This window comes from Mobula birostris, chromosome 15 (assembly GCF_030028105.1).
Source record: "Mobula birostris isolate sMobBir1 chromosome 15, sMobBir1.hap1, whole genome shotgun sequence".
In the NCBI taxonomy this organism is placed as follows: Eukaryota; Metazoa; Chordata; class Chondrichthyes; order Myliobatiformes; family Myliobatidae; genus Mobula; species Mobula birostris.
Genome location: NC_092384.1, coordinates 50990533 through 51016980, shown reverse-complemented (window position 1 = coordinate 51016980; position 26448 = coordinate 50990533). Strand labels below are relative to the sequence as shown.

At 45.4% G+C, this 26448-nt stretch overlaps 1 protein-coding gene across 1 annotated transcript in view; it reads left to right on the top strand.

Annotated features, from left to right (window-relative positions):
- Positions 1-7837, top strand: part of LOC140210632 (cadherin-1-like) — a 52844-nt gene extending 45007 nt beyond the window's left edge. The window contains exon 15 of the mRNA XM_072279764.1: positions 7159-7837. Within this exon, the coding sequence (XP_072135865.1) occupies positions 7159-7179 (21 nt within the window). The 3' untranslated portion in view covers positions 7180-7837. The remainder of the gene's footprint in view (positions 1-7158) is intronic.
- Positions 7838-26448: the final 18611 nt, after the last annotated feature.

Below are 26448 nucleotides of genomic sequence, written 5' to 3'. Positions count from 1 at the left end.
TCTAATCTCCAAGGAATACAGTCCAAGAGCGGACAAACGTTCCTCATATGTTAACCCTCTCATTCCTGGAATCATTCTAGTGAATCTTCTCTGTACCCTCTCCAACGTCAGCACATCCCTTCTTAAATAAGGAGACCAAAACTGCCTACAGTACTCCAAGTGAGGTCTCACCAGCGCCTTATAGAGCCTCAACATCACATCCTGCTCCTATACTCTATTCCTCTAGAAATGAATGCCAACATTGCATTTGCCTTCTTCACTACTGACTCAACCTGGAGGTTAACTTTAAGGGTATCCTGTACGAGGACTCCCAAGTCCCGTTGCATCTCAGAACTTTGAATTCTTTCCCCATTTAAATAATAGTCTGCCCATTTATTTTTTCTGCCAAAGTTCATAACCATACACTTTCCAACATTGTACTTCATTTGCCACTTCTCTGCCCATTCTTCCAATCTATCCAAGTCTCTCTGCAGACTGTCCGTTTCCTCAGCACTACCTATCTTCGTATCGTCAGCAAACTTAGCCACAAAGCCATCTATTCCATAATCCAAATTGTTGATGTACAATGTAAAAAGAAGCGGCCCCAACACTGATCCCTGCGGAATACCACTGGTAACCGGCAGCCAACCAGAATAGGATCCCTTTATTCCCACTCTCTGTTTCCTGCCAATCAGCCAACGCTCTATCCATGTATGTAACTTTCCCGTAATTCCATGGGCTCTTATCTTGTTAAGTAGCCTCATGTGTGGCACCTTGTCAAAGGCCTTCTGAAAATCCAAATACACAACATCCACTGCATCTCCCTTGTCTAGCCTACTGGTAATTTCCTCAAAAAATTGCAATAGGTTTGTCAGGCAGGATTTTCCTTTAAGGAAACCATGCTGAGTTCTGCCTATCTTGTTATATGCCTCCAGGTACTCTGTAACCTCATCCTTGACAATCGACTCCAACAACTTCCCAATCACGGATGTCAAGCTAGCAGGTCTATAATTTCCTTTTTGCTTCCTTGCCCCCTTCTTAAATAGCGGAGTGACATTTGCAATCTTCTAGTCCTCCGGAACCATGCCAGAATCTATCGACTTTTGAAAGATCATCACTAATGCCTCTGCAATCTCCACAGCTACTTCCTTCAGAACACGAGGGTGCATTCCATCTGGTCCAGGAGATTTATCTACCTTTAGACTATTCAGCTTCCTGAGTACTTTCTCTGTCGTAATTGTGACTGCACACACTTCTCTTCCCTGCCACCCTTGAATGTCCGGTATCCTGCTGTCTTCCACAGTGAAGACTGATGCAAAATACTTGTTCAGTTCCTCTGCCATCTCCTCATCTCCCATTACAATTTCTCCAGCATCATTTTCTATTGGTCCTATATCTACTCTCACCTGTCTTTTAATCTTTATATAGTTGAAAAAGCTTTTAGTATCCTCTTCGATATTATTTGCTAGCTTCCTTTCATAGTTAATCTTTTCTCTCTTAATGACCTTTTTGGTTTCCTCTTTTAAGGTTTTAAAAACACCCAATCCTCTCTCTTCCCATTAATTTTTGCTTCCTTGTATGCCCTCTCTTTTGCTTTAACTTTGGCTTTGACTTCACTTGTCAACCACGGTTGCATCCTTTTTCCACTCGAAAATTTCTTCTTTTTTGGAATATACCTGTCTTGCCCATTCCTCATTTCTCGCATAAACTCCAGCCACTGCTGCTCTGCTGTCTTTCCCGTCAGTGTCTCTTTCCAGTCAACTTTGGCCAGTTCCTCTCTTATGCCACTGTAATTTCCTTTACTCCACTGACATACCGACACATCAGATTTCGGCTTCTCTTTTTCTAATTTCACAGTGAACTCAATCATGTTATGATCACTGCCTCCTAAGGGTTCCTTCACCTCAATCTCTCTAATCAACTCCAGTTCATTACACAATACCCAATCCAGTACAGCCGATCCCCTAGTGGGCCCAACAACAAGCTGTTCTAAAAAGCCATCTCGCAGACATTCTACAAATTCTCTCTCTTGAGATCCAGTGCCAACCTGATTTTCCCAATCTACTCGCATGTTAAAATCCTCCACAATTATCGTAACACTGCCCTTCTGACAAGCCTTTTCTATTTCCTGTTGTAATTTGTAGTCCACATCCCTGCAGCTGTTTGGAGGCCTATAAATAACTGCCATCAGGGTCCTTTTACCCCTGCGATTTCTTAGCTCAACCCATAAAGATTCTGCACCTTCCGATCCTATATCACCTCTTTCTAATGATTTAATATCATTTCTTACCAATAAAGCCACACCTCCCCCTCTGCCTACCTTCCTATCCTTCCGATACACCGTGTATCCTTGGATGTTGAGCTCCCAGAGACATGCATCCTTTAGCCACATCTCAGTGATGGCCACAATATCATACCTGCCAATCTGTAGCTGTACAACAAAATCATCCACCTTATTCCTTATGCTGCGTGCATTTAAGTACAACACCTTAAGACCAGTATTTGATACTTTTTGCTTTGATTTCTCTGCAACTTTATTGCACTGCAACTCATCCCAATGGCTACACATTTGCCCCATCACCTGCCTGTCTTTCCTGACATCTTTACTGCTCACTATCTTAGATTTATTTCTGTTTTCCCCTTCCTCTGCTCTATCATTCCGGTTCCCATCCCCCTGCCAAATTAGTCTAAACCCTCCCTAACAGCTCTATTAAACTTTCCCGCCAGGATATTGGTCCCCTTCGGGTTCAGGTGTAACCTGTCCTTTTTGAACAGGTCATACTTCCCCCAGAAGAGATCCCAATTATCCAAGAATCTGAAGCCCTGCCCCCTACACCAGTCTCTCAGCCACGCATTCATCTGCCTGATCCGACTGCTCTTGCCCTCACTAGCACGTGGCACAGGTAGCAATCCCGAGATTACTACCCTGGAGGTCCTGCTTCTCAGCTTCCTTCCTAACTCCCAGAAATCTCTCTTCAGGACCTCCTCCTTTGTCCTATCTATGTCATTGGTACCAACATGTACCAAGACAACTGGCTGCTCACCCTCCCCCTTTAGAATATTCAGGACCCGATCCGAGACATCCCGTACCCTGGCACCTGGGAGGCAACACACCATGTGGGTATCTCTGTCAGGCTCACAGAATCTCCTGTCTGTTCCCCTGACTATGGAATCCCCCACGACTACCGCATTCCTCTTCTCCCTCCTTCTCTCCTGCACAACAGCGCCAGGCTCAGTGCCAGAGACCCGGTCACCGTGGGCGTCCCCCGTCAGGTCATGCCCCTCAACAGCATCCAGAACAAGATATTTGTTGCTGAGGGGGACAGCCACAGGGGTGCTCTCCACTATCCAGTCATTTCCCTTCCCTCTCTTGACAGTGACCCAGTTTTCTGACCCCTGTAGCCTAGGGATGACTACCTCCCTGTAGATCCTGTCTATCACCTCTTCACTTTCCCTGATAAGCAGTAGGTCATCAAGCTGCAGCTCCAGATCCCTAACACGGTCTCTGAGGAGCTGCATCTCGGTGCACCTGGCACAGATGTGGCCATCAGGGAGGCTGGAGGTCTCCCAGGATTCCCACATCTGACACCCTGAACAAAGCACTAACACTGCAGGCATGCTATCTAATTCTACAGGCATGAAACAGGAAAAATAAGTCTACTCACCCACTTACCTCGCCAAACAGACGAACTTTTAAAATCGTTAGCTCGTACCGTTAGCTGTGAGAGCTCTGCTGTTCCTGTCTGTCCGGGCCGATTTGCGAAAGGGGTGGGGGGGGATGAAAAAAAAAAGAGTTGGCGCTTCGCTCTTGCCGCTTCCCGTTTACCGCCGAAGCCCATATATAACTCTGCTTTTACAGGATTATGATCTCAGTCAACTGCACTGGGGCCTGGATGCCAGACCCAGTCATAGTCATACTTTATTGACCCCGAGGGAAATTGTGTTTCATTACAGTTGCACCAACCAAGAATAGAGTATAGATATAGCAATATAAATTCATAAATAATTAAATAATAATATGTAAATTATGCCAGGAAATAAGTCCAGAACCAGCCTATTGGCTCAGGGTGTCTGACCCTCCAAGGGAGGAGCTATAAAGTTTGATGGCCACAGGCAGGAATGACTTCCTATGATGCTCTGTGTTGCATCTCGGTGGAATGAGTCTCTGGCTGAATGTACTCCTGTGCCCAACTGGTACATAATGTAGTGGATGGGAGACATTGTCCAAGATGGCATGCAACTTGGACAGCATCCTCTTTTCAGACACCACCGTGAGAGAGTCCAGTTCCATCCCCACAATATCACTGGCCTTATGAATGAGTTTGTTGATTCTGTTGGTATCTGCTACCCTCAGCCTGCTGCCCCAGCACACAACAGCAAACATGATAGCACTGGCCACCACAGACTCGTAGAACATCCTCAGCATTGTCCGGCAGATGTTAAAGGACCTCAGTCTCCTCAGGAAATAGAGACGGCTCTGACCCTTCTTGTAGACAGTCTCAGTGTCTACTGAAGTTGTACGTAATGATGTGGCTCCTGTACTCATAGCACCACAATATCTGCTGCGCTCTGCAAACCCAGATGAGGTCGGCAACTTTATTGAGGAGGTAGGATATTGACCGTTACTAACATAGCCATAGTCTTGGGAAATATTTGACACAAAAGTCTGCAATTGGCAACATTCACAGTTTTGTTTGTACTATTGATATATCTCAGCATATCCAGGAAAATGAAAAATTCAGATTATTGAAATTGTTATAGGGTCATAGAACATTACTGCACAAAAACAGGCCATTCAGCCCATCTAGTAGGTGGTAAACTATTATTCTGTCAATTATTCTTCCGATCTGCACCCAGACCATAGCCCTTCATACCCCTCTCAACAAGTGTACCCATCCTAATTTCTCTTAAAAGTTTGAATTGAGCCCACATCCACCACTTCCACTGGCAGCACATTTCACTCTCACCATCCTCTGATTGAAGAAGTTTCCCCCCCTCATGTTGCCCTTTCCTCATTTCACCTTTTACCCTTCACCCATGAGCTCTAGTTCTTGTCTCACCCAACTTCAATGGGAATAACCTACTTGTATTTCTCCTGTCTATACCCCTCACAATTTCGTGTACCTCTATCAAATCTCCCCTCATTCTCCTATGGTCTAGGGAATAAAGCCCAAACTTACTCAACTTTTCCTTATAAATCAGGTCCTCAAGTCCGGATAACATCTTTGTAAGTTTGCTCTGAACTCTTTCAATGTTATTGATATCCTTCCCCTAGGTAGGTGACCTGAACTGCAGGAAAGATATCAATAAGGTTGAGAGCATTCAGATTCCATAGTATACCAATTAGGCTCACCAACGATTTATACAGCTTCAATATAACATCCCAACTACTGTGCTCAATACTTTGATTTATTAAGGACAAGGTGCAAAAAGCTATATATGACCCAATCTACATGTGATGCCATTTTCATGGAATTATAAATCTGTATTCTTGTATCCTTTTGTTCTACTGCACTCCTCAGATCCCTAGCATTCACTGTATATGTCCTACCCTGGTTTGTCCTCTGAAAACACAACTTCTAACTTGTCTGCATTAAATTCCATCTGCCAATTTTGAATGAACTTCTTGATCAACCTCCAATGAAGACTTTATCAGAAGCCTTGCTAAAGTCAATAAAGTCAACATCACTGTCTTTCCTTTATCAACTTTCCTGGTAACTTCCTCAAAACTATTTAAGATTGGTCAGACATGACCTAACATGACTACCTGAATCAGTTCCTGTCTATCCAAATCCAATCCCATAGAATACCTTACAATAATTTACCCACTCACAAGGTTGATAAATTACTGGAAGATATTCTAAGGGACCAGATCTAAAAGTCAGACTCACCAGCCCATAATTTCCTGGCTTATTTGTATAGCCTTTCTTGAGCAATGGAACAATATTAGTTCGAGAAAATCTGCAGATGCCGGAAATCCAAGCAACACACAGAAAATGTGGAGGAACTCAGCAGGCCAGGCAGCATCAATGGAATAGAGTAAACGGTTGATGTTTTGGGCCTATACCCTTCATCAGGACTGGAAAAAAAGATGAAGAGTCAGAGTCTGATGTCATCCTTTTTCCCAGTCCATAAGAGAATAACTACAGTCATGCTATTTCTGGTGTTCCCGTAACTGACCGTCTCACTTTAAGGACTCATATCTTGTTATTCCATAGTTGTTATTTATTGCTATTTACTTATATTTGCATTTGCACAGTTTGTTGTTCATCGATCCTGTTTAACAGTTACTGTTCTATAGATGTGCTGAGTACGCCCGCAGGAAAAAGAATATCAGGGTTATATGTGCTGACATGTCTGTACTCTGATTATAAATTTTACTTTGAACTTTGATCTTTGTGTGCATTGTTTGAACAACATTAGCTAACTGGTTGGAATCTCAATGCATTAATTAAGGAAATTCTCCTGAACAGATTTGACAAACTCTACCCCATTCAGCCTTTTTATAGTGTATAAATCCCAGACAATATGTGGAAAATTAAAATCACCTACTACCACAAACTTGTGTTTCTTGCAACTCTCTACAAATTTGCCTCTCTAAATCCTGCTGACTATTGGGTGGTCAGTAATATAATCCCATTAATGTGATCATCCTTTTGTTGTTCCTCAGTTCCACTCGAGTGGCCTGAGTAGATGAGTGCTCCAGTCTGTTCTGTCTCAGTACTGCCGTGACTTTTTCCCTGACTAGTAATGCACTCCCTCCAGCTCTATCATGAAATTGATGCAACTCTGAATATTATTCCCACCAGGCTCACCCTTTTCGATCTCCATCTTTGTATGCAGGTTTAACATCTTTTCCCACAACCACTCCACTGTCTGTCCTGGTGCTCTGGGTCCCATCTCCCTGCAACTCTAATTGAATTAAATTAATTAGCAGCCATCATATTAATACAAAATCATTAACAACCCTGCTACTGGCACTGTTGCTATCATGATCAGAATCACAGGTTACCAGAGTTTTACTTATTTTCCCTTGGTCATATCACCACAGAACATGCTGACAATGATTCCATTGCTCCCCCCGCCCCCATGGCTCTCTCTTGGTGTCTGATTATGAAGGTGGTGGTTCAGAGGCAGAATCTTTAAATCCAGTGAATTTATCCAATAACTTTGTTGCAGACCAAGATTACAACTAATTGATTGAATGGGGCCCACGCTTCCAGAAACTTGCTGAAATGTATGGTGATGGCGAGGACTGAGGAGTTGAAAATAAGCCGAGATTTTCGAGACTTGTGTTTCTAACCAATTAATGATTGGCAAACGGAGTGCTATTAGTTGAGAAGGTGAATTGAAATTATATTCCAGTTGATCTTGCATTTGAACTTGAAGTTACTAAATTGTTTGGATGAAAAATAAGCTTTTCCTGAGCTAACTGCAATAAATTATCGCTCAGAGTTTTATTTTCATTTATTTTGTCTTTTCAATTTTCCCAAAGTTTAAATGAGGCAAAGTTTATTCAGTTTTATATTTTTTTTCCTACTAGGCTCTTACTGCAATATTCTACTGCTCAAATAACCTTTGCCTGTATCCCTTTGAGAAATTTGGGAAAGTTAGTGAAGTTACGATTTAAGTATAAAATGTTTTATAAGGTAGTATTGCTTTTGAATAATTAACAATTCCATATGCAGAGTTTAAAACATAATGCTTCTACAGCTACTGGCCAAAAAACTGCTTTACATTGACAACGTATGAATTCTCAGGAAATACTAATTTCGGGGCTTTTATAGAAAATTCAAAAAGAAAAAGAAATAGGATTATCTCCCTGTTTATGTGCTACTGACTGAGTAAATAAAATATTTTTTAATTTTGCTATTTGCTGAAACTTGGTTTTATGATTGGCAGGTATATTTTAAATGCATAACAGGATCCTTGCATCATATGAAATTAACTGTTGTATAATTTTATATTGATTGTAAATCATTGCAGTGGTTATGGGTTTTTTTTGTAGCATGTTCTGAATTTGTCACTGAAAATGACTTTGTCAGAGAACATAATGTGGGGATTTCTAAATCCACTTTCATCTTTGTTCCACTGTATATAGTGGTGGAGGTAAAAAGAAAATCCGTAGAATTAAATAACAAGTCTATTCGACAAAGTTCGCTAGAACTAGAAATAAATTCCTAATGTTAGTCACAATACATTATCTTTCATGACCCTTCTCATTTCATCCCACACTTCGCAAAATGCCATGAATTCACACCTGAACTGTTCAATACATGCAAAGATTTGGTTAGGAAAATAAACAGACTTGCATCATAACAGCAATACAAACATTTGGCACTTTCTGTGCTCCTTCCATTTCTCTTCCACTCACATGTCTGGGCAATTTGGATTTGGGCTCGTACCTGCAGTTGTCACTGTGTGTGAAATGTGCTGTCTGGTTGACAACATTCATGAAAGAGCTTAATATCATAGCTTAGAAATGTCTTAAGTTACAAAAGGCTTTTTCCTACTGCAACATTTTATAATTGTTAACTTGTCTTTAGTTGAACATAAAATGTTCGATTTTCATTTGAAATGCAGACATTTAGATCCTGGTGATGGAGTGAAGTCAGTAACAGCAGTCTTTTTATGTTTCCATTTTTAAAAATTTGACAACTGAAGCAGGAGTCTATTTTTGTTTAAAGTTGCCTGTAAATTGTCTAGTTATCTTTTATATTAGTTTTATACTTGGCAGGTGAAATTTAATTGAGCTTTCACTGTTCAAATGTATGTGTTTTAATAAATTTTCTTAGCAAATAATGCTTACCTCTGATCCTGTAGACTTTGATTGTGGTTTTTAATAAGGTGCTTTTAAAACTGAGCTGTTTTCATACAAGTCATGAAGAAACTGAATTGCCTTTTTAATATCTTCCTCATCTTAGTTGGTGTGGACATTTTCCTCTTCTGTGTTTATGTCAGCATCGAGCTGACCTGACCAAATGTATCCTAAGACATTGCGAGTAGCAATGGAAAAATCTGTAGAAGCTCTGGCAAATATTTGCATAGTCTTTAGCTGCAGGTGAGGAACCAAATGTTAATGAGGGCTGCAAGGAAAGATTAAGGATGGTCAACATGGCTTAGTGAGTGGGAAAATAGTGTCTCACAGAATGGATAATTTTTCTCATGAAGGCAGGTTGATGGACATTATCTACATGGACTTTAGGAAGGCCTTTGCTAGGGTGGGGACATTAGTTCCTTCATCCCCTCCCACCGACCTAATGGAGAGCTGGGCTTCAATAGTACTTACACCAGCAATAGCAGTGGAAAACAGAACAACTTCAGGGCAAAAGTTTCTGAACACAGACTCATAATGTACAGCAAAAATCTGTTCATTTGTAACCAAGGATTCATCTCCAAGCAAGCTTATCCAAATATCACCAACACTGAGTATGGCAAACTTCAAAGCATATCTAGAACAGATAATACTTAGCGATCACAATGTTCGAGTAATAGAATCAAGTAATCCATGGTTCTGGATTAATACACTAACCAACCAATATTATTTAAGCAAGACTGGAAAGAGATATTCACCTTGGGATTGCTCCTTTCACATTGAAGAAACAGGTGAAGGAAAAGTTTGATAAATGAGAAGAGTGGCTTTCTAGGAAAGACGTTGGAGTGAATAGATGACAATCTTGTGTAAAGCAGGCAAAACTTTTCAGTAATGTGGTGATTATAAGGTGATATTGAACCAAACAGTGAACAATGGACAGTGTTCCTTGTCTACTTCACAAGATTGCTGCCAGGCAAACTAGACTGGAGACAAACAAGCACATACAAAAAAAAAAGAAAATTGTTACAAAATGATACTAGAATGATTTAAAATGATGGATGCGCTAGATTAGATAACTACCCAGATGAAGATATAAGACTCTGCAGTAACTGACAGAGTTGACAGTCGACAACCACACTGATTTGACATGAAGTTACAGAGCAGTTAACTTTTAGAAGAGTTTCACACTTAATATTCTGATATTGTGAGTACTTTGCCAAAAGTTAGCCATTTGTTGTTTGGCCTCAATCAGTAAAAGATCTTGAAGAACTAATATACATATTTACTATATCAGGATTGCAGATACAAACTGTAGTGATTAGAAAGTGGCCAAGAACTTTCCAAAGAGTACATAATGATTAATATGAGAATGGAGCAGATAACAATATTCATGATGGTCACTTTAATGGATAGAAATGAAATCTGTTAAACTCTCTACAACAATGGACCACATCAATGAAGAACTGAGTTCTATTCAATACTATTATTACAAGCAAACTCACCACCAAACACTGAACCCTGGGACCCTGGGAGTTAATACCTCTCTGCAACTGGACCCTTGACCTTCTGACTAACAGACTGCAATCAGTAAGGATTGCAGCAACACATTCTCCATGATTATTCTAAATACTGATGCTCCACAAGGTTGCATCCTCAGCCCCTACTCTACTCCCTGTTCACTCATGACTGCAAGGCTAGATACTACTCTAAATTCAGCAAGGGACTTGTGCGTATACTTGTCCATTGACACATTCTGCTTCCTGATTCACAGTGTAGTTTCTGTCCATCTAGATAAGACCATAAGACAAAAGAGCAGAAGTTGGCCATTCGGCCCATCAAGTCTGCTCTGCCATTTTATCATGAGCTGACCCATTCTCCCATTTAGTCCTACTCCCCTGCCTTCTCACCATAACCTTTGATGCCCTGGCTACTCAGATACCTATCAATCTCTGCCTTAAATACACCCAATGACTTGGCCTCCACTGCTGCCTGTGGTAACAAATTCCAGAGATTCACCACCCTCTGACTGAAAAAATTTCTTCGCATCTCTGTTCTGAATGGGTGCCCTTGAATCCTTAAGTCATGCCCTCTCGTACTAGACTCCCCCATCATGGGAAACAACTTTGTCACATCCATGCCTTTCAACATTCAAAATGTTTCTATGAGGTCTCCTCTCATTCTTCTAAACTCCAAGGAATACAGTCCAAGAGCAGACAAACGTTCCTCATATGTTAACCCCCTCATTCCCGGAATCATTCTGGTGAATCTTCTCTGTACCCTCTCCACATCCTTTCTTAAATAAGGAGACCAATACTGCCCACAGTACTCCAATTGAGGTCTTACCAGTGCCTTATAGAGCCTCAACATCACATCCTTGCTCCTATACTCCATTCCTCTAGAAATGAATGCCAACATTGCATTCGCCGCCTTCACCACTGACTCAACCTGGAGGTTAACCTTAAGGATATCCTGCACAAGGATTCCCAAGTCCTGTTGTATCTCAGAACTTTGAATTCTCTCCCCATTTAAATAATAGTCTGCCCATTTATTTCTTCTGCCAAAGTTCATAACCATACACTTTCCAACATTGTATTTCATTTGCCACTTCTTTGCCCATTCTTCCAATCTATCCAAGTCTCTCTGCAGACTCTCTGTTTTCTCAGCACTACCGGCCCTTCCACCTATCTTTGTATCATCAGCAAACTTAGCCACAAAGCCATCTATTCCATAATCCAAATCGTTGATGTACAACGTAAAAAAAAAAAACGGCCCCAACGCGGACCCCTGTGGAACACCACTGGTAACCAGCAGCCAACCAGAATAGGATCCAACGCTATCCACGTATGTAACTTTCCTGTAATTCCATGGGCTCTAATCTTGTTAAGTAGCCTCATGTGTGGCACCTTGTCAAAGGCCTTCTGAAAATCCAAATATATGACATCCACAGCATCTCCCTTGTCTAGCCTACTTGTAATTTCCTCAAAAAATTGTAAATGGTTTGTCAGGCATGATTTTCCTTTAAGGAAACCATGCTGAGTTCTGCCTATCTTGTCATATGCCTCCAGGTACTCCATAACCCCATCCTTGACAATTGACTCCAACAACTTCCCAACCACCGTTGTCAAGCTAACATGTCTATAATTTCCTTTTTGTTTCCTTGCCCCCTTCTTAAATAGCGGAGTGACATTTGCAATCTTCCAGTCCTCCGGAACTATGCCAGAATCTATTGACTTTTGAAAGATCATCGCTAATGCCTCCGCAATCTCCACAGCTACTTCCTTCAGAACACGAGGGTGCATTCCATCTGGTCCAGGAGATTTATCTACCTTTAGACTATTCAGCTTCCTGAGTACTTTCTCTGTCGTAATTGTGACTGCGCACACTTCTCTTCCCTGCCACCCTTGAGTGTCCGGTATCCTGCTGTCTTCCTCAGTGAAGACTGATGCAAAATACTTGTTCAGTTCGTCTGCCATCTCCTTATCTCCCATTACAATTTCTCCAGCATCATTTTCTATCGGTCCTATATCTACCCTCACCTGTCTTTTACTCTTTATATACTTGAAAAAGCTTTTAGTATCCTCTTTGATATTATTTGCTAGCTTCCTTTCATAGTTCGTCTTTTCCCTCTTAATGACCTTCTTAGTTTCCTTTTGTAAGCTTTTAAAAACTTCCCAATCCTCTGTCTTCCCACTAATTTTTGCTTCCTTGTATGCCCTCTCCTTTGCTTTAACTTTGGCTTTGACTTCTCTTGTCAGCCACGGTTGCATCCTTTTCCCATTCGACAATTTCTTCTTTTTTGGAATATACCTGTCTTGCACCTTCTTCACTTCTCACATAAACTCCAGCCACTGCTGCTCTGCCGTCCTTTCCACCAGTGTCTCTTTCCAGTCAATTTTGGCCAGTTCCTCTCTCATGTCACTATAATTTCCTTTACCCCACTGAAATACCGACACATCGGATTTCGGCTTCTCTTTTTCAAATTTCACAGTGAGCTCAATCATGTTATGATCACTGCCTCCTAAGGGTTCCTTCACCTCAATCTCTCCAATCACCTCTGGTTCATTACACAATACCCAATCCAGCACAGCCGATCCCCTAGTGGGCTCAACAGCAAGCTGTTCTAAAAAGCCATCTTGTAGACATTCTACAAATTCTCTCTCGAGATCCAGTGCCGACCTGATTTTTCCAATCCACTCACATGTTAAAGTCCTCCACAATTATCATAACATTGCCCTTCTGACAAGCCTTTTCTATTTCCTGTTGTAATTTGTAGTCCACATCACTGCAGCTGTTAGGAGGCCTGTATATAACTGCCATCAGGGTCCTTTTACCCCTGTGATTTCGTAGCTCAGCCCATAAAGATTCTGCACCTTCCGATCCTATGTCACCCCTTTCTAATGATTTGATATCATTTCTTACCAATAAGGCCACGCCACCCTCTCTGCCTACCTTCCTATCCTTCCAATACACCGTGTATCCTTGGATGTTCAGCTCCCAGAGACATGCATTCTTTAGCCACGTCTCAGTGATGGCCACAATATCATACCTGCCAATCTGTAGCTGTACGACAAGATCATCCACCTTATTCCTTATGCTGCGTGCATTTAAGTATAACACCTTAAGACAAGTATTTGGTACTTTTCGCTTTGACTGCACTGCAACTCATCCCAATGGCTACAAATTTGCCCCATCACCTGCCTGTCTTTCCTGACATCTTTACTGCTCACTATCTTAGATTTATTTCTGTTTTCCCCTTCCTCCGCTCTATCATTCCGGTTCCCATCCCCCTGCCAAATTAGTTTAAACCCTCCCTAACAGCTCTATTAAACCTTCCCGCCAGGATATTGGTCCAGGTGTAACCTGTCCTTTTTGAACAGGTCATACTTCCCCCAGAAGAGATCCCAATTATCCAAGAATCTGAAGCCCTGCCCCCTACACCAGTCTCTCAGCCATGCATTCATCTGCCAGATCCTACTGTTCTTGCCCTCGCTAGCACGTGGCACAGGTAGCAATCCCGAGATTACTACCCTGGAGGTCCTGCTTCTCAGCTTCCTTCCTAACTCCCAGAAATCTCTCTTCAGGACTTCCTCGCTTTTCCTATCTATGTCATTGGTACCAACACGTACCAAGACAACTGGCTGCTCGCCCACCCCACCTTCAGAATATTCTGGACCTGATCTGAGACATCCTGTACCCTGGCACCTGGGAGGCAACACACCATGCGTACATTTTTTTCACAGCACAGTAGTTATTGGAAGAAATGCTGTAAATAAGGGCAATCCTTGTATTTGGCTTTCATAGAATTAGTAGGGACATTTGATACAGTAGACTGTCAAGCTCCCTGGCGTGTACTATAAAGACATGGCTGTCCTGACAAGTACTTACAGATACTGAAACTATTGCGTGACGGTATGTCAGCCACAGTATTAGTAACAGTGGCACTGAATCAGAACCCCTCACTGTGAAGACAGAAGTCAAACAGACTGTATCATGGCACACTCCCTATTTGCCATTTTTATTGCTGCCATCATCTCATTGGCCAAGACCTGCCACAGGGAATCCCAATCATGTATAGAATGGACAGCAGTGTTTTCAAAATCAATGGGTTTAATGCCAAGAACAAGGTCAGCGCCACCACTATCATAAAACTTCAATAAGTGGAGGACAACACATTGCAGGACACTCTGAAGGATCTTCAATGCATCCTGAAAGCCTTTGCCAAGGTAGATAGGACCCTGGATCTTGTTGTGAATATAAAATAAAAACAAAGGTCCTTACCTCACTTTTTAAAAAAGGAGGGAGAGAGAAACCAGGGAATTATAGACCGGTTAGCCTAACATCGGTGGTGGGGAAACTGCTAGAGTCAGTTATCAAAGATGTGATAGCAGCACATTTGGAAAGTGGTGAAATCATTGGACAAAGTCAGCATGGATTTGTGAAAGGAAAATCATGTCTGACGAATCTCATAGAATTTTTTGAGGATGTAACTAGTAGAGTGGATAGGGGAGAACCAGTGGATGTGGTATATTTGGATTTTCAAAAGGCTTTTGACAATGTCCCACACAGGAGATTGGTGTACAAACTTAAAGCACACGGTATTGGGGGTAAGGTATTGATGTGGATAGAGAATTGGTTGGCAGACAGGAAGCAAAGAGTGGGAATAAACGGGACCTTTTCAGAATGGCAGGCAGTGACTAGTGGGGTACCGCAAGGCTCAGTGCTGGGACCCCAGTTATTTACAATATATATTAATGACTTGGATGAGGGAATTAAATGCAGCATCTCCAAGTTTGCGGATGACACGAAGCTGGGTGGCAGTGTTAGCTGTGAGGAGGATGCTAAGAGGATGCAGAGTGACTTGGATAGGTTGGGTGAGTGGGCAAATTCATGGCAGATGCAATTTAATGTGGATAAATGTGAAGTTATCCACTTTGGTGGCAAAAATAGGAAAACAGATTATTATCTGAATGGTGGCCGATTAGGAAAAGGGGAGGTGCAACGAGACCTGGGTGTCATTATACACCAGTCATTGAAAGTGGGCATGCAGGTACAGCAGGTGGTGAAAAGGCGAATGGTATGCTGGCATTTATAGCGAGAGGATTTGAGTACAGGAGCAGGGAGGTACTACTGCAGTTGTACAAGGCCTTGGTGAGACCACACCTGGAATATTGTGTGCAGTTTTGGTCCCCTAATCTGAGGAGAGACATCCTTGCCATAGAGGGAGTACAAAGAAGGTTCACCAGATTGATTCCTGGGATGGCAGGACTTTCATATGAAGAAAGACTGGATGAACTGGGCTTGTACTCGTTGGAATTTAGAAGATTGAGGGGGGATCTGATTGAAACGTATAAAATCCTAAAGGGATTGGACAGGCTAGATGCAGGAAGATTGTTCCCGATGTTGGGGAAGTCCAGAACAAGGGGCCACAGTTTGAGGATAAAGGGGAAGCCTTTTAGGACCGAGATTAGGAAAAACTTCTTCACACAGAGAGTGGTGAATCTGTGGAATTCTCTGCCACAGGAAACAGTTGAGGCCAGTTCATTGGCTATATTTAAGAGGGAGTTAGATATAGCCCTTGTGGCTACGGGGATCAGGGAGTATGGAGGGAAGGCTGGGGCGGAGTTCTGAGTTGGATGATCAGCCATGATCATAATAAATGGCGGTGCAGGCTCGAAGGGCCGAATGGCCTACTCCTGCACCTATTTTCTATGTTTCTATATCAGCCACTATCCAACCAGCCACTTATTCAGCTCTTCAGAAAAGCTGAAGTTATGACCTTTGAAATTGTAGATCACTTTCCCTAACTTGCCAGCATTCTCTCCTCAAAACCAGACATTGACTCAGAGATCACCACTGCCTGAGTGGTGCTATTGGAGTCTATACAAGATTAAGGAAAAGTGTCTTTGAAGACCGTGACCTACTGTTCCAAACAAAATTATTCGCCCTGGAACAATCTCATCAAGGATCATTGCGACCAATGTTGAGATCAGCTGAACGGACAGACACAGCAACACTAGCACACTGGAGGAGGCCGATATGAACAGCACCTCCACCATGATAAAGCAATACCAACTCCGATGGATAGGTCATGTCATCTGGATGCCTAACTCACATTTCCTCAGACAGATCCTTTACTCCCCATTGAAGTGAGCCCCTGTTGGGCAAAGGAAACGTTTCAAAGATAACACCAAAGTCAGCCTGAAGAAATCCAATATTACATCTTAAAAACTGGGAAGACTCTGCACTCAATAGATAGATCTGGAGGACATCTGTTCAAGAGGTAGCTGTGCTATGTGAGATGAACCTCCACAGTGAGAAGAGAGATTGAAAATCCAAATGACCCAACCTCTAACCAGAGCCAACACTTATTCATGTCCACACAGTCCCAGAAGGTGTGGATGCCAGATCAGCCTCTACAGCCAGCTGAGGACCCAGCAACAGACAACCCCTCAGGAGAGCATCACACTCGACTCAAGTGATCACAAACCAATAACTCTAACTCCATCCACAAATTTGCAAATGAAACCATAGAAATGGGCTGCATCTCAAATAACGAATTGTCAGAGAGCAGAAAAGAGATAGAACGTTTAATGACATTGTATTATGGCAACCTTTATCTGAATGACAACAAAACAAGAGCTGGCCATTGACTGCATAAAGGGGGCTGTACACATTCTCCTCTCTACATCAACAGTGTTGTGATTGAGGGCTTCAAGTTCCTATTAGGTGTGAACATCTTCAATCACCTGTCCTGGTCCAATCATACTGATGTCACGGCCAAGAAAGCTCACTAATGCCTCTACTACCTCAGGAGGCTGAAGAAATTCCGCCTGTCCCCATTGACTCTTACAATGCATCGTGGGAAGCATTCTGTCTGGATGCATAATGGCTTGGTATGACAACTGCTCTGCATGTGTCTGCAGAAACTGCAGAGAGTTATGGACACAGCTCAGCACAGCACAGGAACCAGCCTCCCCTCTATGGAGTCTGTCGACACTTTTCACTGCTTCAGTAAAGCACTCAGCATACTCGAAAATCCCACCCACCACGGGCATTTTCCCTTCTCTTATCAGGTTGGAGACTACCCAGATGGAATGTAAGGTGTTGCACCTCCAACCTGAGTGTGGCTTCATTGCAGCAATAGAGGCCATGGAGGTAGCTTCCAACCAGGTGCGCATGAATATCAATTTCTCGAACTTCCAGTAATTACCCTTCCCCACTCTTCAGCACTCCCCATTCTTGTTTCCCTCTCACACCTTATTTCCTTAGCTGGCCATCATCCCCATCTGGTGCCCCTCCTCCTTCGCTTTCTTCCATGGTCTTCTTCCCTCTCCTAACAGATTCCTCCTTCCCCATCCCTTTATCTCTTTCACCAATCTACTTTCCAGCTCTTTACTTCACCCCTTCCAGGTTTCACCCACCACCTACCAACGTGTACTTCTTCCCTTCCCCCCACCTTCTTATGCTGACTTATCTTTTTTTTCTATTCCTGGTGAAGGTTCTTGGCCTGAAATGTCAACTGTTTACTCTTTTCCACAGATGCTGCCTGGCCTGCTGAATTCCTCCAGCATTTTGTGTGTGTTGCCTCTTAGCAACCCTGTCTATCTGTGCTGCTACTTCCAGAGATGTATCTACAAGTATCCCTAGCTCTCTGTTCTACAACACTGTCCAGGGTCGTACTATTTGCTGTGCAAGGTCATTCCCTGACCCATTTCCATAGTTGATCAGGATTTTATTACAATCTTAGAATACTTGCTTCACTGCCAGCTTATGACCACACCACCAACCTTGGTGTCGTCTGCATACTTAGTAACTATGCCACATATATTGTGATCCATGTCGTAAATATAAATGACAAACAACTGTGAACCCAGCACATATCCCTGTGGCACCCATTAGACACAGTCCTCCAATCTGAAAAACAACACTTCATGACCACCCTCTCTCTCCATCTACCAAGACAATCTTGTATCCGATTGGCCAGCTCTTCCTGGATCCCATGTGCTTTAACTTTCAAAATTAATTTGCCATGCAAGCCTTTAATAAAGACCATGTAGACAACATCTCTGTCATGGTCCGGTCCGTGAAGTCCGTGTTCCGGTTCATGGTCCAGTCCATGGACTCCAGACTCCAGATCTTCTGGCTGTCCCTTGTTTCAGTTGGGCTTAATCATGGGCACCTGATGCTCATCTTGGGGCTGGGAATATAAGTGGCCCTGAGTTCGAGTGTGGTTGCTGGTTTGTCTTGTCAGTATCCTGTCCTTGCCTCTGTGGGGTAAGTCAGGCTGTCTTTGCTGTTACCCTGCAGTTGGATCTGTCCCTTCCTGTCCTTGCCTCTGTTGGATAAGCCAGGCCATCTTTGCTGTTACCCTGAGGCAGGACTGTTCCCTTCCCTTCCCCTTCCTTCTGAAGCCTTGCCTGCAGCTTGTGTCTGGAGCCTTGCCTGCAACCTTGTCAAGTTCAACCACTGGAGTGAGACCAGAGCCTTGCCGTGTCAAGATAAGGAACTGTCTCTCGTTGAGTTGGAACTGTCTCTGTGTCCACGCCTTTGCTAGGTAGGTCTGGCCGTTTGCCACTACCTAGTGTTGGGAACTGTCTCTGTGTCCATGCCTTTGCTAGGTAGGTCGGCCATCTGCTGCTACCTAGTGTTGGGAACCATCTCCGTGTCCACGCCTTCACTAGGTAAGTCTGGCTGTCTGCTGCTACCTAGTGTTGGGAACTGTCTCTGTGTCCACGCCTTCGCTAGGTAGTCCGGCCATTTGCCGCTCCCTAGTGTTGGGAACCGTCTCCATGTCCACGCCTTCACTAGGTAGGTCCGGCCATTTGCCGCTCCCTAGTGTTGGGAACCATCTCCGTGTCCACGCCTTCACTAGGTAGGTCCGACTATTTGTTGCTACCTAGTGTTGGGACCTGTCTCGTCGTGTTCAGCATTCTGTATAGAGCCCAGGCCCCAAGTCCTGTTCCCAAGGAGGAGTCCTAGCTCTGTGTTCTGTGTACGAGTCCTTGCCCTAAGTCCTGTTCCCAAGGAGGGGTCCCGGCTCTGTGTTCCTGTCATCTCAAGTCCAAGGCTCCATGTTCCCGTGCTCTTGACCAAGGCTCTGTGTTCTGCGTTCCTGTCGTCCCGAGTCCAAGGTTCTGAGGTTCCTGTCGTCCCAAGTCCAAGGCTCGGCTGTTCCTGAGTACCAAGTCAAGGCTTCGTGTTCTCCTCCTGTGCTGGAGTTCTCTCGTCCTGGCCAGGAGTCTCTTGTTCTGTCCTGTAGCCTCGCCTAGTCCTGTCTCCCAAGACCACGTCATGTCTTCGTCTAGTTCCGGAGTCTGAGCCCGAGTGAAGACCCAGATTCTGGGTCTCTGTCCAGTCTCTGGCTCGGAGTACGAACCCAAGCCTCGTTGTGTCCTCGCCTCGAAGAACCCAAGCCTCGTTGTGTCCTCGCCTCGAAGAACCCAGTCTCGTGTCCTCGCCTCGAAGAATCCAAGTCTCGTCGTGTCCTCGCCTTGAAGAACCCAAGCCATGTCCAGTCCTGTAGCCACGTTATGTCCTCACCTAGTTCTGGCGTCCGAGCCCAAGTCAAGACCCAGGTTCTGGGTCCTTGTCCAGTCTCGGCTCGGAGTCCAAGCCCAGGCTCCTACTTCCCAGTTCCTTGCCCTGGTCCCGCTTGCCTAGCTGATGTCCTAGCCCAGGTCTGTGTTCTTGTCCCAGCTCTCTAATCAAGTCCTGTTCCTAGTGCTTGTGTCTTGCATATGGGTCCGCCACCATGCTCCACCTTATGACAGTCTTGTGTCTTGCCCTCAATCTTCTTTGTCATCTTTTCAAAAGACTCAAGACTTGGGACCCACTTATTCTTATGCAGCCTTTGCCTTTCCAAATGCAGGTATAACCAATCCCCCCCCCAACCCCCAGAATGCCCTCTAGTAATGTTCCCACCACTGAAGTTAGACTCACCAGCATGTAGTTCCTTGGCTGTCCTTGCAGCTATTCTTAAGTATACCTACCTACCGAACTACACATACACCCACACAGCGCAGAATATATTGGCCCTTCCAATTTCACTACACAGCAACCCCTGACAGTCCCTATTTAACCGTAACCTAATCATGGGACAATTTACAATGACCAATTAACATTAGGCACTCTCCAGTCTTCCACTTGTGGAGGAAGATACAAATATCTTTGTCAGGCCCCTGCATTTTCTTCCTCAGCTTCCCATAGTTCTCCTATACCTGATCGTGCCAAAGGGATTTATCCATCTTATATGCAAACACCTTTTCTTTGGGAATGTCAACATGATCCAACACCTCTCTATTCATTTCTCTTAGTCCATAGCTTCCATGATCTTCCCTGTAGCAAATACGGATGAGTTATACTCATTCTCTGCACTACCGAAGCCGTGGTTGTGACAAACAGCCGGTCAGTGTAGATTCAGAGTGAACAGAGGCACATCCGACATGACTTTTGTCCTGCGCCAGATGCAGAAGTGTCCAGAACTGAACATGAGACTGTACGCAGTGTTCATTAACCTGACCAAGGCCTTTGATAGAGCCAGCCGTGATGGTCTCCGGAAGATTCTGTCGAAGCTCGGCTGTCCCGCTGAAATTCCTCACTGTCCTGCAGCAGCTCCAAGAAAGTCAAAGCGGTCAGGTTAAACACTACGGTGACCTGTCTGACCTATTCTCCATCAGTACCGGCGTGAAACGAGGTTGTATTTTGGCACTAACAATCCTTGCCATCTTTTTCAGCATGAAGCTGTAGAAAGCGAAAGAGACCAGCTCGGAGAGCATCTACATTTGGTTCCGCACTGACAGAAATACCTTCAACCTCTGCCACCTTCTCGCCCGAACAGAACCCTTGCAGGAGCCCATTCTCGAGCTACTATATGCGGACGACTGTGTTGCAATGAGCGAATGAAGCAAACCCAAGTGCAAGACACAGGCAGGAGATCGAGTTAGGATGCTTACGCAGACGTGAAGGTTGGACAGCTAGCAGGAGGGACCTTGACATGGAGAGACAGGGTTTCATAGGTAAATCCTGAAACTGGAGCAAGACTTAGAACACATGGTTCTAAGCGGCTGGGAAACGTTAACCACCACACAGGCTAAACCAATGATCTGGTGACTAGTGGTTGTAATGCAGGGGTTCTTAAACTGCAAGTCTTGATGGAAACTAGGTGTGCCATCATCAGAGAGAATTAGAAGCAAGTAGGAAATTAACAGTCAGAACCATGGCACAATTAAAGGAAATTAGAGCAAGATAGAGAAATAATGATCAGGACCGTGGCAGTAAACCCTCGCACCGCCCCCCCACCACCACCCAACGGGAGCCTCCAGGTGAACCACCAGGCTTGTCCGGATTGTCTCGATGGAAATCACAGATGAAGGAAGGGTCCAGGATGAAGGAGCGGGGAATCCAGGAGCATTCCTCCAGGCCCTATCCCTCCCAATCGACCAAGTACTGGAAGCCTCTGCCTCCGCGGCGCACATCCAGTATTCACCGGACGGTGAATGCTGGGTGGTCATCAGTGATCCGGGTGGGTGGGCACAAAGGGCTGACAGACAAGGTTTCAACTGGGAGACATGGAATGTGGGGTGAATGTGCATGGATCCGGGCAGTTTGAGTCTGACCACCGAGGGGTTGATGACACTCTCGATCTCGAATGGTCCCAGATAGCGAGCAGCGAGTTTCTTGGGTTCATTCTTGAGGGGAATATCTTTTGACAAGAGTCAAACCTTCTGCCCAGGCCAATAATTTGGTGCAGGAATTCGATGGCAATCGGCAATCTTCCGGTTGCGGTCAGCTGAGCGGAGCAGGGCCGCGCGTGCATCCTTCCAGATCTTGCAGCACCGGCAGAGATAGGCCTGAACAGAAGGCACAGCAATGTCGTCTTGTGCGGGAAACAGAGGGGGTTGGTAACCAAGGGAGCAATCGAAGGGACACATTCCGATGGCGGTGCTGACCAGGGAGCTGTGGGTGTACTCGACCCAAATGAGATGGGTGCTCCAGGATGACAGGTTGTTGGTGGTTATGCAGCGCAGTGCTGCTTCCAAATCCTGGTTAACTCATTCTGTTTGACCACTAGTTTGCAGATGGAAGCCCAAAAACAGGTTTACTGAGGCTCCAAGAGCTTGACAAACGAATCTCCAGACTTGAGAGGTGAATTGGGGGCCCTGGTCAGAAATAATGTCAGAGGGGATTCCATGAAGGTGGAAGACGTGATGAACAAGAAGGTCGGCTGTTTCAGAGGCTGTAGGGAGTTTGGGAAGGGCTATGAAGTGCACGGCTTTGGAGAAACAGTCCACCACGGTGAGTACAGCAGTGTTCCCATGTGAAGGGGGTAGTCCCATAACGAAATCCAGAGCAATATGGGACCAAGGACGGCTAGGGACAGGTAGGGGACGAAGCAATCCCACAGATGGTCAATGGGAGGCTTTTCCATGGGCACACACAGAACAGGCAGAGATGAAGGAACGGGTGTCAGTGTCCATGGACGGCCACCAGAAATGTCTCTTCAGAAGGGAGAGAGTTCGATCGATTCCAGGATGGCAGGTGAACCGGGAAGTATGTCCCCACTGGAAGACCTGAGACCGAACAGAGTCAGGCACGAAGTGGTGATTGGGGGGTCCATTGCCTGGGTCAGGTTGGGTCCATTGGGCCTCTTTGACTATGGATTCGATCTCCCAGTTGAGGACAGCCACCACACAGGATGGTGGCAGGATGGTCTCGGACTTGGGAAGGCCCTCCTCGGAGATGTATTGATGAGAGAGGGCATCAGGCTTCCTGTTCTTGGACCCCGGACGACAGGTGAGGATGAATCTGAAACAGCCAAAAAATAATGCCCAACGGGCTTGGCGGGAATTCAGGCATTTGGTAGTTTGGATGTATGCGAGGTTCTTGTGATCTGTCCAGACGATAAATGGATGTTCTGCTCCCTCCAGCCAGTGCCTCCACTCCTCCAAAGCAAGTTTGACGGCCAGTAACTCCCGGTTCCCTACGTCATAGTTCTGTTCGGCGGGGGACAGCCGGCGAAAAAAGAAGGCACAGGGGTGGAGTTTTTGGTCAGGGCTGGAACATTGGGAGAGGATCGCTCCCACCCCAGAGTCGGAGGTGTTGACTTCCACAATGAATTGGCGAGGGGGGTCTGGTTGGACCAGGATGGGAGCAGAGGTGAAACGCCTCTTCAGCTGAGACGGCTGAGTCGTAGGTGAGGTGAGTCAAGTAAGGGGTGCTGCCACCCAGCTGGAATCCCTGATGAAGCAATGATAGAAGTTTGCAAACCCAAGAAATCACTGGAGTTGCTTGAGTGTTGTGAGTTTTAGCCACTCCGACACCGCCCAGATCTTTTCGGGATCTGCCCTCACTCACCCACTCATGATGATGTACCCTAAGAAACTGACAGAGGGGACATGAAACTCGCACATCTCAGCCTTAACGAATAGCTTGTTCTCCCAAAGCCTCTGCAGAACCTGACAGACATGGTGGATGTTTTCCTGAAGACTGCGGGAGAAGATTAAGATGTCGTCCAACTAAACAAAAATGAAACGGTTAATGAAGTCCCTAAGGACATCGTTTATCAGGACTTGGAAGACAGCGGGGGCATTAGTGAGACTGAATGGCATGACCAGGTATTTAAAGTGACCAAGAGCGGTGTTAAAAGCTGTTTTCCACTCATCTCCCTCCCTTATCCTGACCAGATGGTAGGCACTTCGTAGGTCCAACTTGGAGAAGATGGTGGCTCTGTGAAGTGGTTCGAAAGCAGAGTTGATCAGGGACAGTGGATACTTATTCTTTATGATTATGCAATTCAGGCCCCGGCAGTCAATGCAGGGGCACAGTGAACCATCTTTCTTCCCCACAAAGAAGAAACCTGCACCTACAGGGGAGGATGAGGGTTGGATAATGCCCGCCGTGAGAAAATCATTTAGGTAAGCCTCCATTGCTTCCCTTTCTGGCCGGGACAGGTTATACAGCTGACTGGTGGGTAGAGGAGCTCCAGGGAGAAGGTCAATTGCACAATCATAAGGACGATGTGGAGGCAGGGAAAGAGCCCGTTGTTTACTCCCAGATCGTGGTACTCTGCTGGAACCTTGGATAAGTGAGGGGTTTCAGAGACAGACAAGATCGCGGTGACTTTCATAGGGGACAGGACTGATTGTAGACAAGTGGAATGACAGAACGGACTCCAGCTGGCTATCTTCCCGGTGGACCAGTCAATGTGGGGATTATGGCAGCTTAACTAGGGGTACCCAAGGACTATAGGAGCTTGAGGAGAGGAAATTAAGTTAAATCATACCTGCTCCCGATAGCTCCCGGAGAGAAGGAGACACGGGTGGTTTGCAGCGTGTGACTCGGGCCAGAAGTCTACCATCCAGTGCCTGGGCTTCCAGAGGGGTACACAAGGTTCTCCCGAGGAATTCTGGCCAGGGAAGCTATGTCTTCATCCAAAAGATTTCCCTCAGCACCGGAGTCCACTAGAGCTGACAGAGGCAAGGACTGTTGGTTGTAACATAAAGTAGCTTGGATCTGCATCTGGGTTCGGGGAACGGAAGGGAATGTTGTCTGGCTCACCAGGGTCCCCCTTTCTACTGGTGAGCCTTCCCTTTGGCCGAAGGGGACAGGTAGCATGGAAGTGGCCGGACTGGCCGCAATAGAGACACTCCCCGCTCTCAATCTCTGGAGTCATTCTGTGGGAGAACGTCCCAGCTGCATTGGTTCCTCTCCCGGGGCGGTGGAAATGGCCAGGCTGGGATCTATTCTAGGAGCAGGAGGAGAAGAGAGGCTTGTGCTGGTGAGAGATGGTAATGAGTGCCATGGAGTGGCCAAAGATGGTGGATGACCAGATCTTTCCCTATGGCATTCTCAGAGATGATTGTCCAACCTGCTGGCTAGGGAGATCAGGGAATTCAGGCTGTCGGTGCCATCCCTTGCCACCAACTCGTCTTTCACCATGTCGCTGAGGCCATTTCGAAATACCCCTTGGAGTGCCTCGTCGTTCCATCCCGATCTGGCTGCTAACGTCTGGAACTCCATGGAACATTCAGCTACACGGCGTGAGCTCTGACGGAGAATGAGTAAACGCTTAGCGGTATCTTTACCACAGACGTGGTGGTCAAAGATCTTTCTCATTTCCATGATAAAGGTGGGGAAAGAAGAGCAGATATCTGGTTGATTATCCCAGACAGCTATAGCCCATGCTAAAGCAGTTCCCCGGAACAACCCCATGATATAAGCTATCTTTGACTTATCCGTGGAGTATGTGGATATCTGCTGTTCGAACACCAAGGAGTATTGGAGAAGGAAGGCCCGGCATTTCCCCAAATCCCCAGCGTAGTGTTCTGGTTCAGGTACGTGCGGCTCTCTTGGCGGGGGAGTTGCTGACACGTAGGGGGTTGCCGCTATAGGCTGTCTGGGCTGGTTAGACAGAGTTCCAGGAGTGGATGGGGTAAAATGAGTGGATACACAGTCCACCTGGTCACCGATCTTCGTAACATTAGCAGACAGGGAACGGAGGTTCTCCATGACATCCCGGAGAAGTCGATCGTGCAGACCCAGTAGGGAGCCCTGGTTGGCGAGGGCTTGTTGCAGGGTACTCATGTCCACTGGGTCCACTGTGGCCAGATCATCCTGTTGCAATGAGTGAATGAAGCAAACCCAAGTGCAGGACACAGGCACGGAGATTGAGTTAGGATTCTTACCTGGACGTGAATGTTGGACAGCTAACAGGAGGGACCTTGACACAGAGCCTTGACAGAGAGAAGGGGTTTCATAGGTAAATCCTGAAACTGGAGCAAAACTTAGAACACACTGTTTTAAACGGCTGGGAAACATTAATCACCAGACAGGCAAAACCAACGATCTGGCCACTAGTGGTTGTAATGCCGGAGTTCTTACGCTGCAGGTCTTGCTGGAAGGCAGGTGTGCCGTCATCGGAGAGACATTAACAATTGACTTGCCAGAGCCAGCAGGGCGTTCAGGTACCTCCAGAAACATGGGTGGAAGAGCCACCAGCTGAACAAAAATCCAGGTGTACTGAGCTGCCATTGTCACAGCACTGCTATAAGGCTCCGAAGCCTAGGTCTTGTACCGCAAGCAAATCCTGTTGTTCGACTGCTCCTATCAGCGTTGGCTCTGCTCCATCAAGGGTATCAGCCGGTAGGATCATGTCT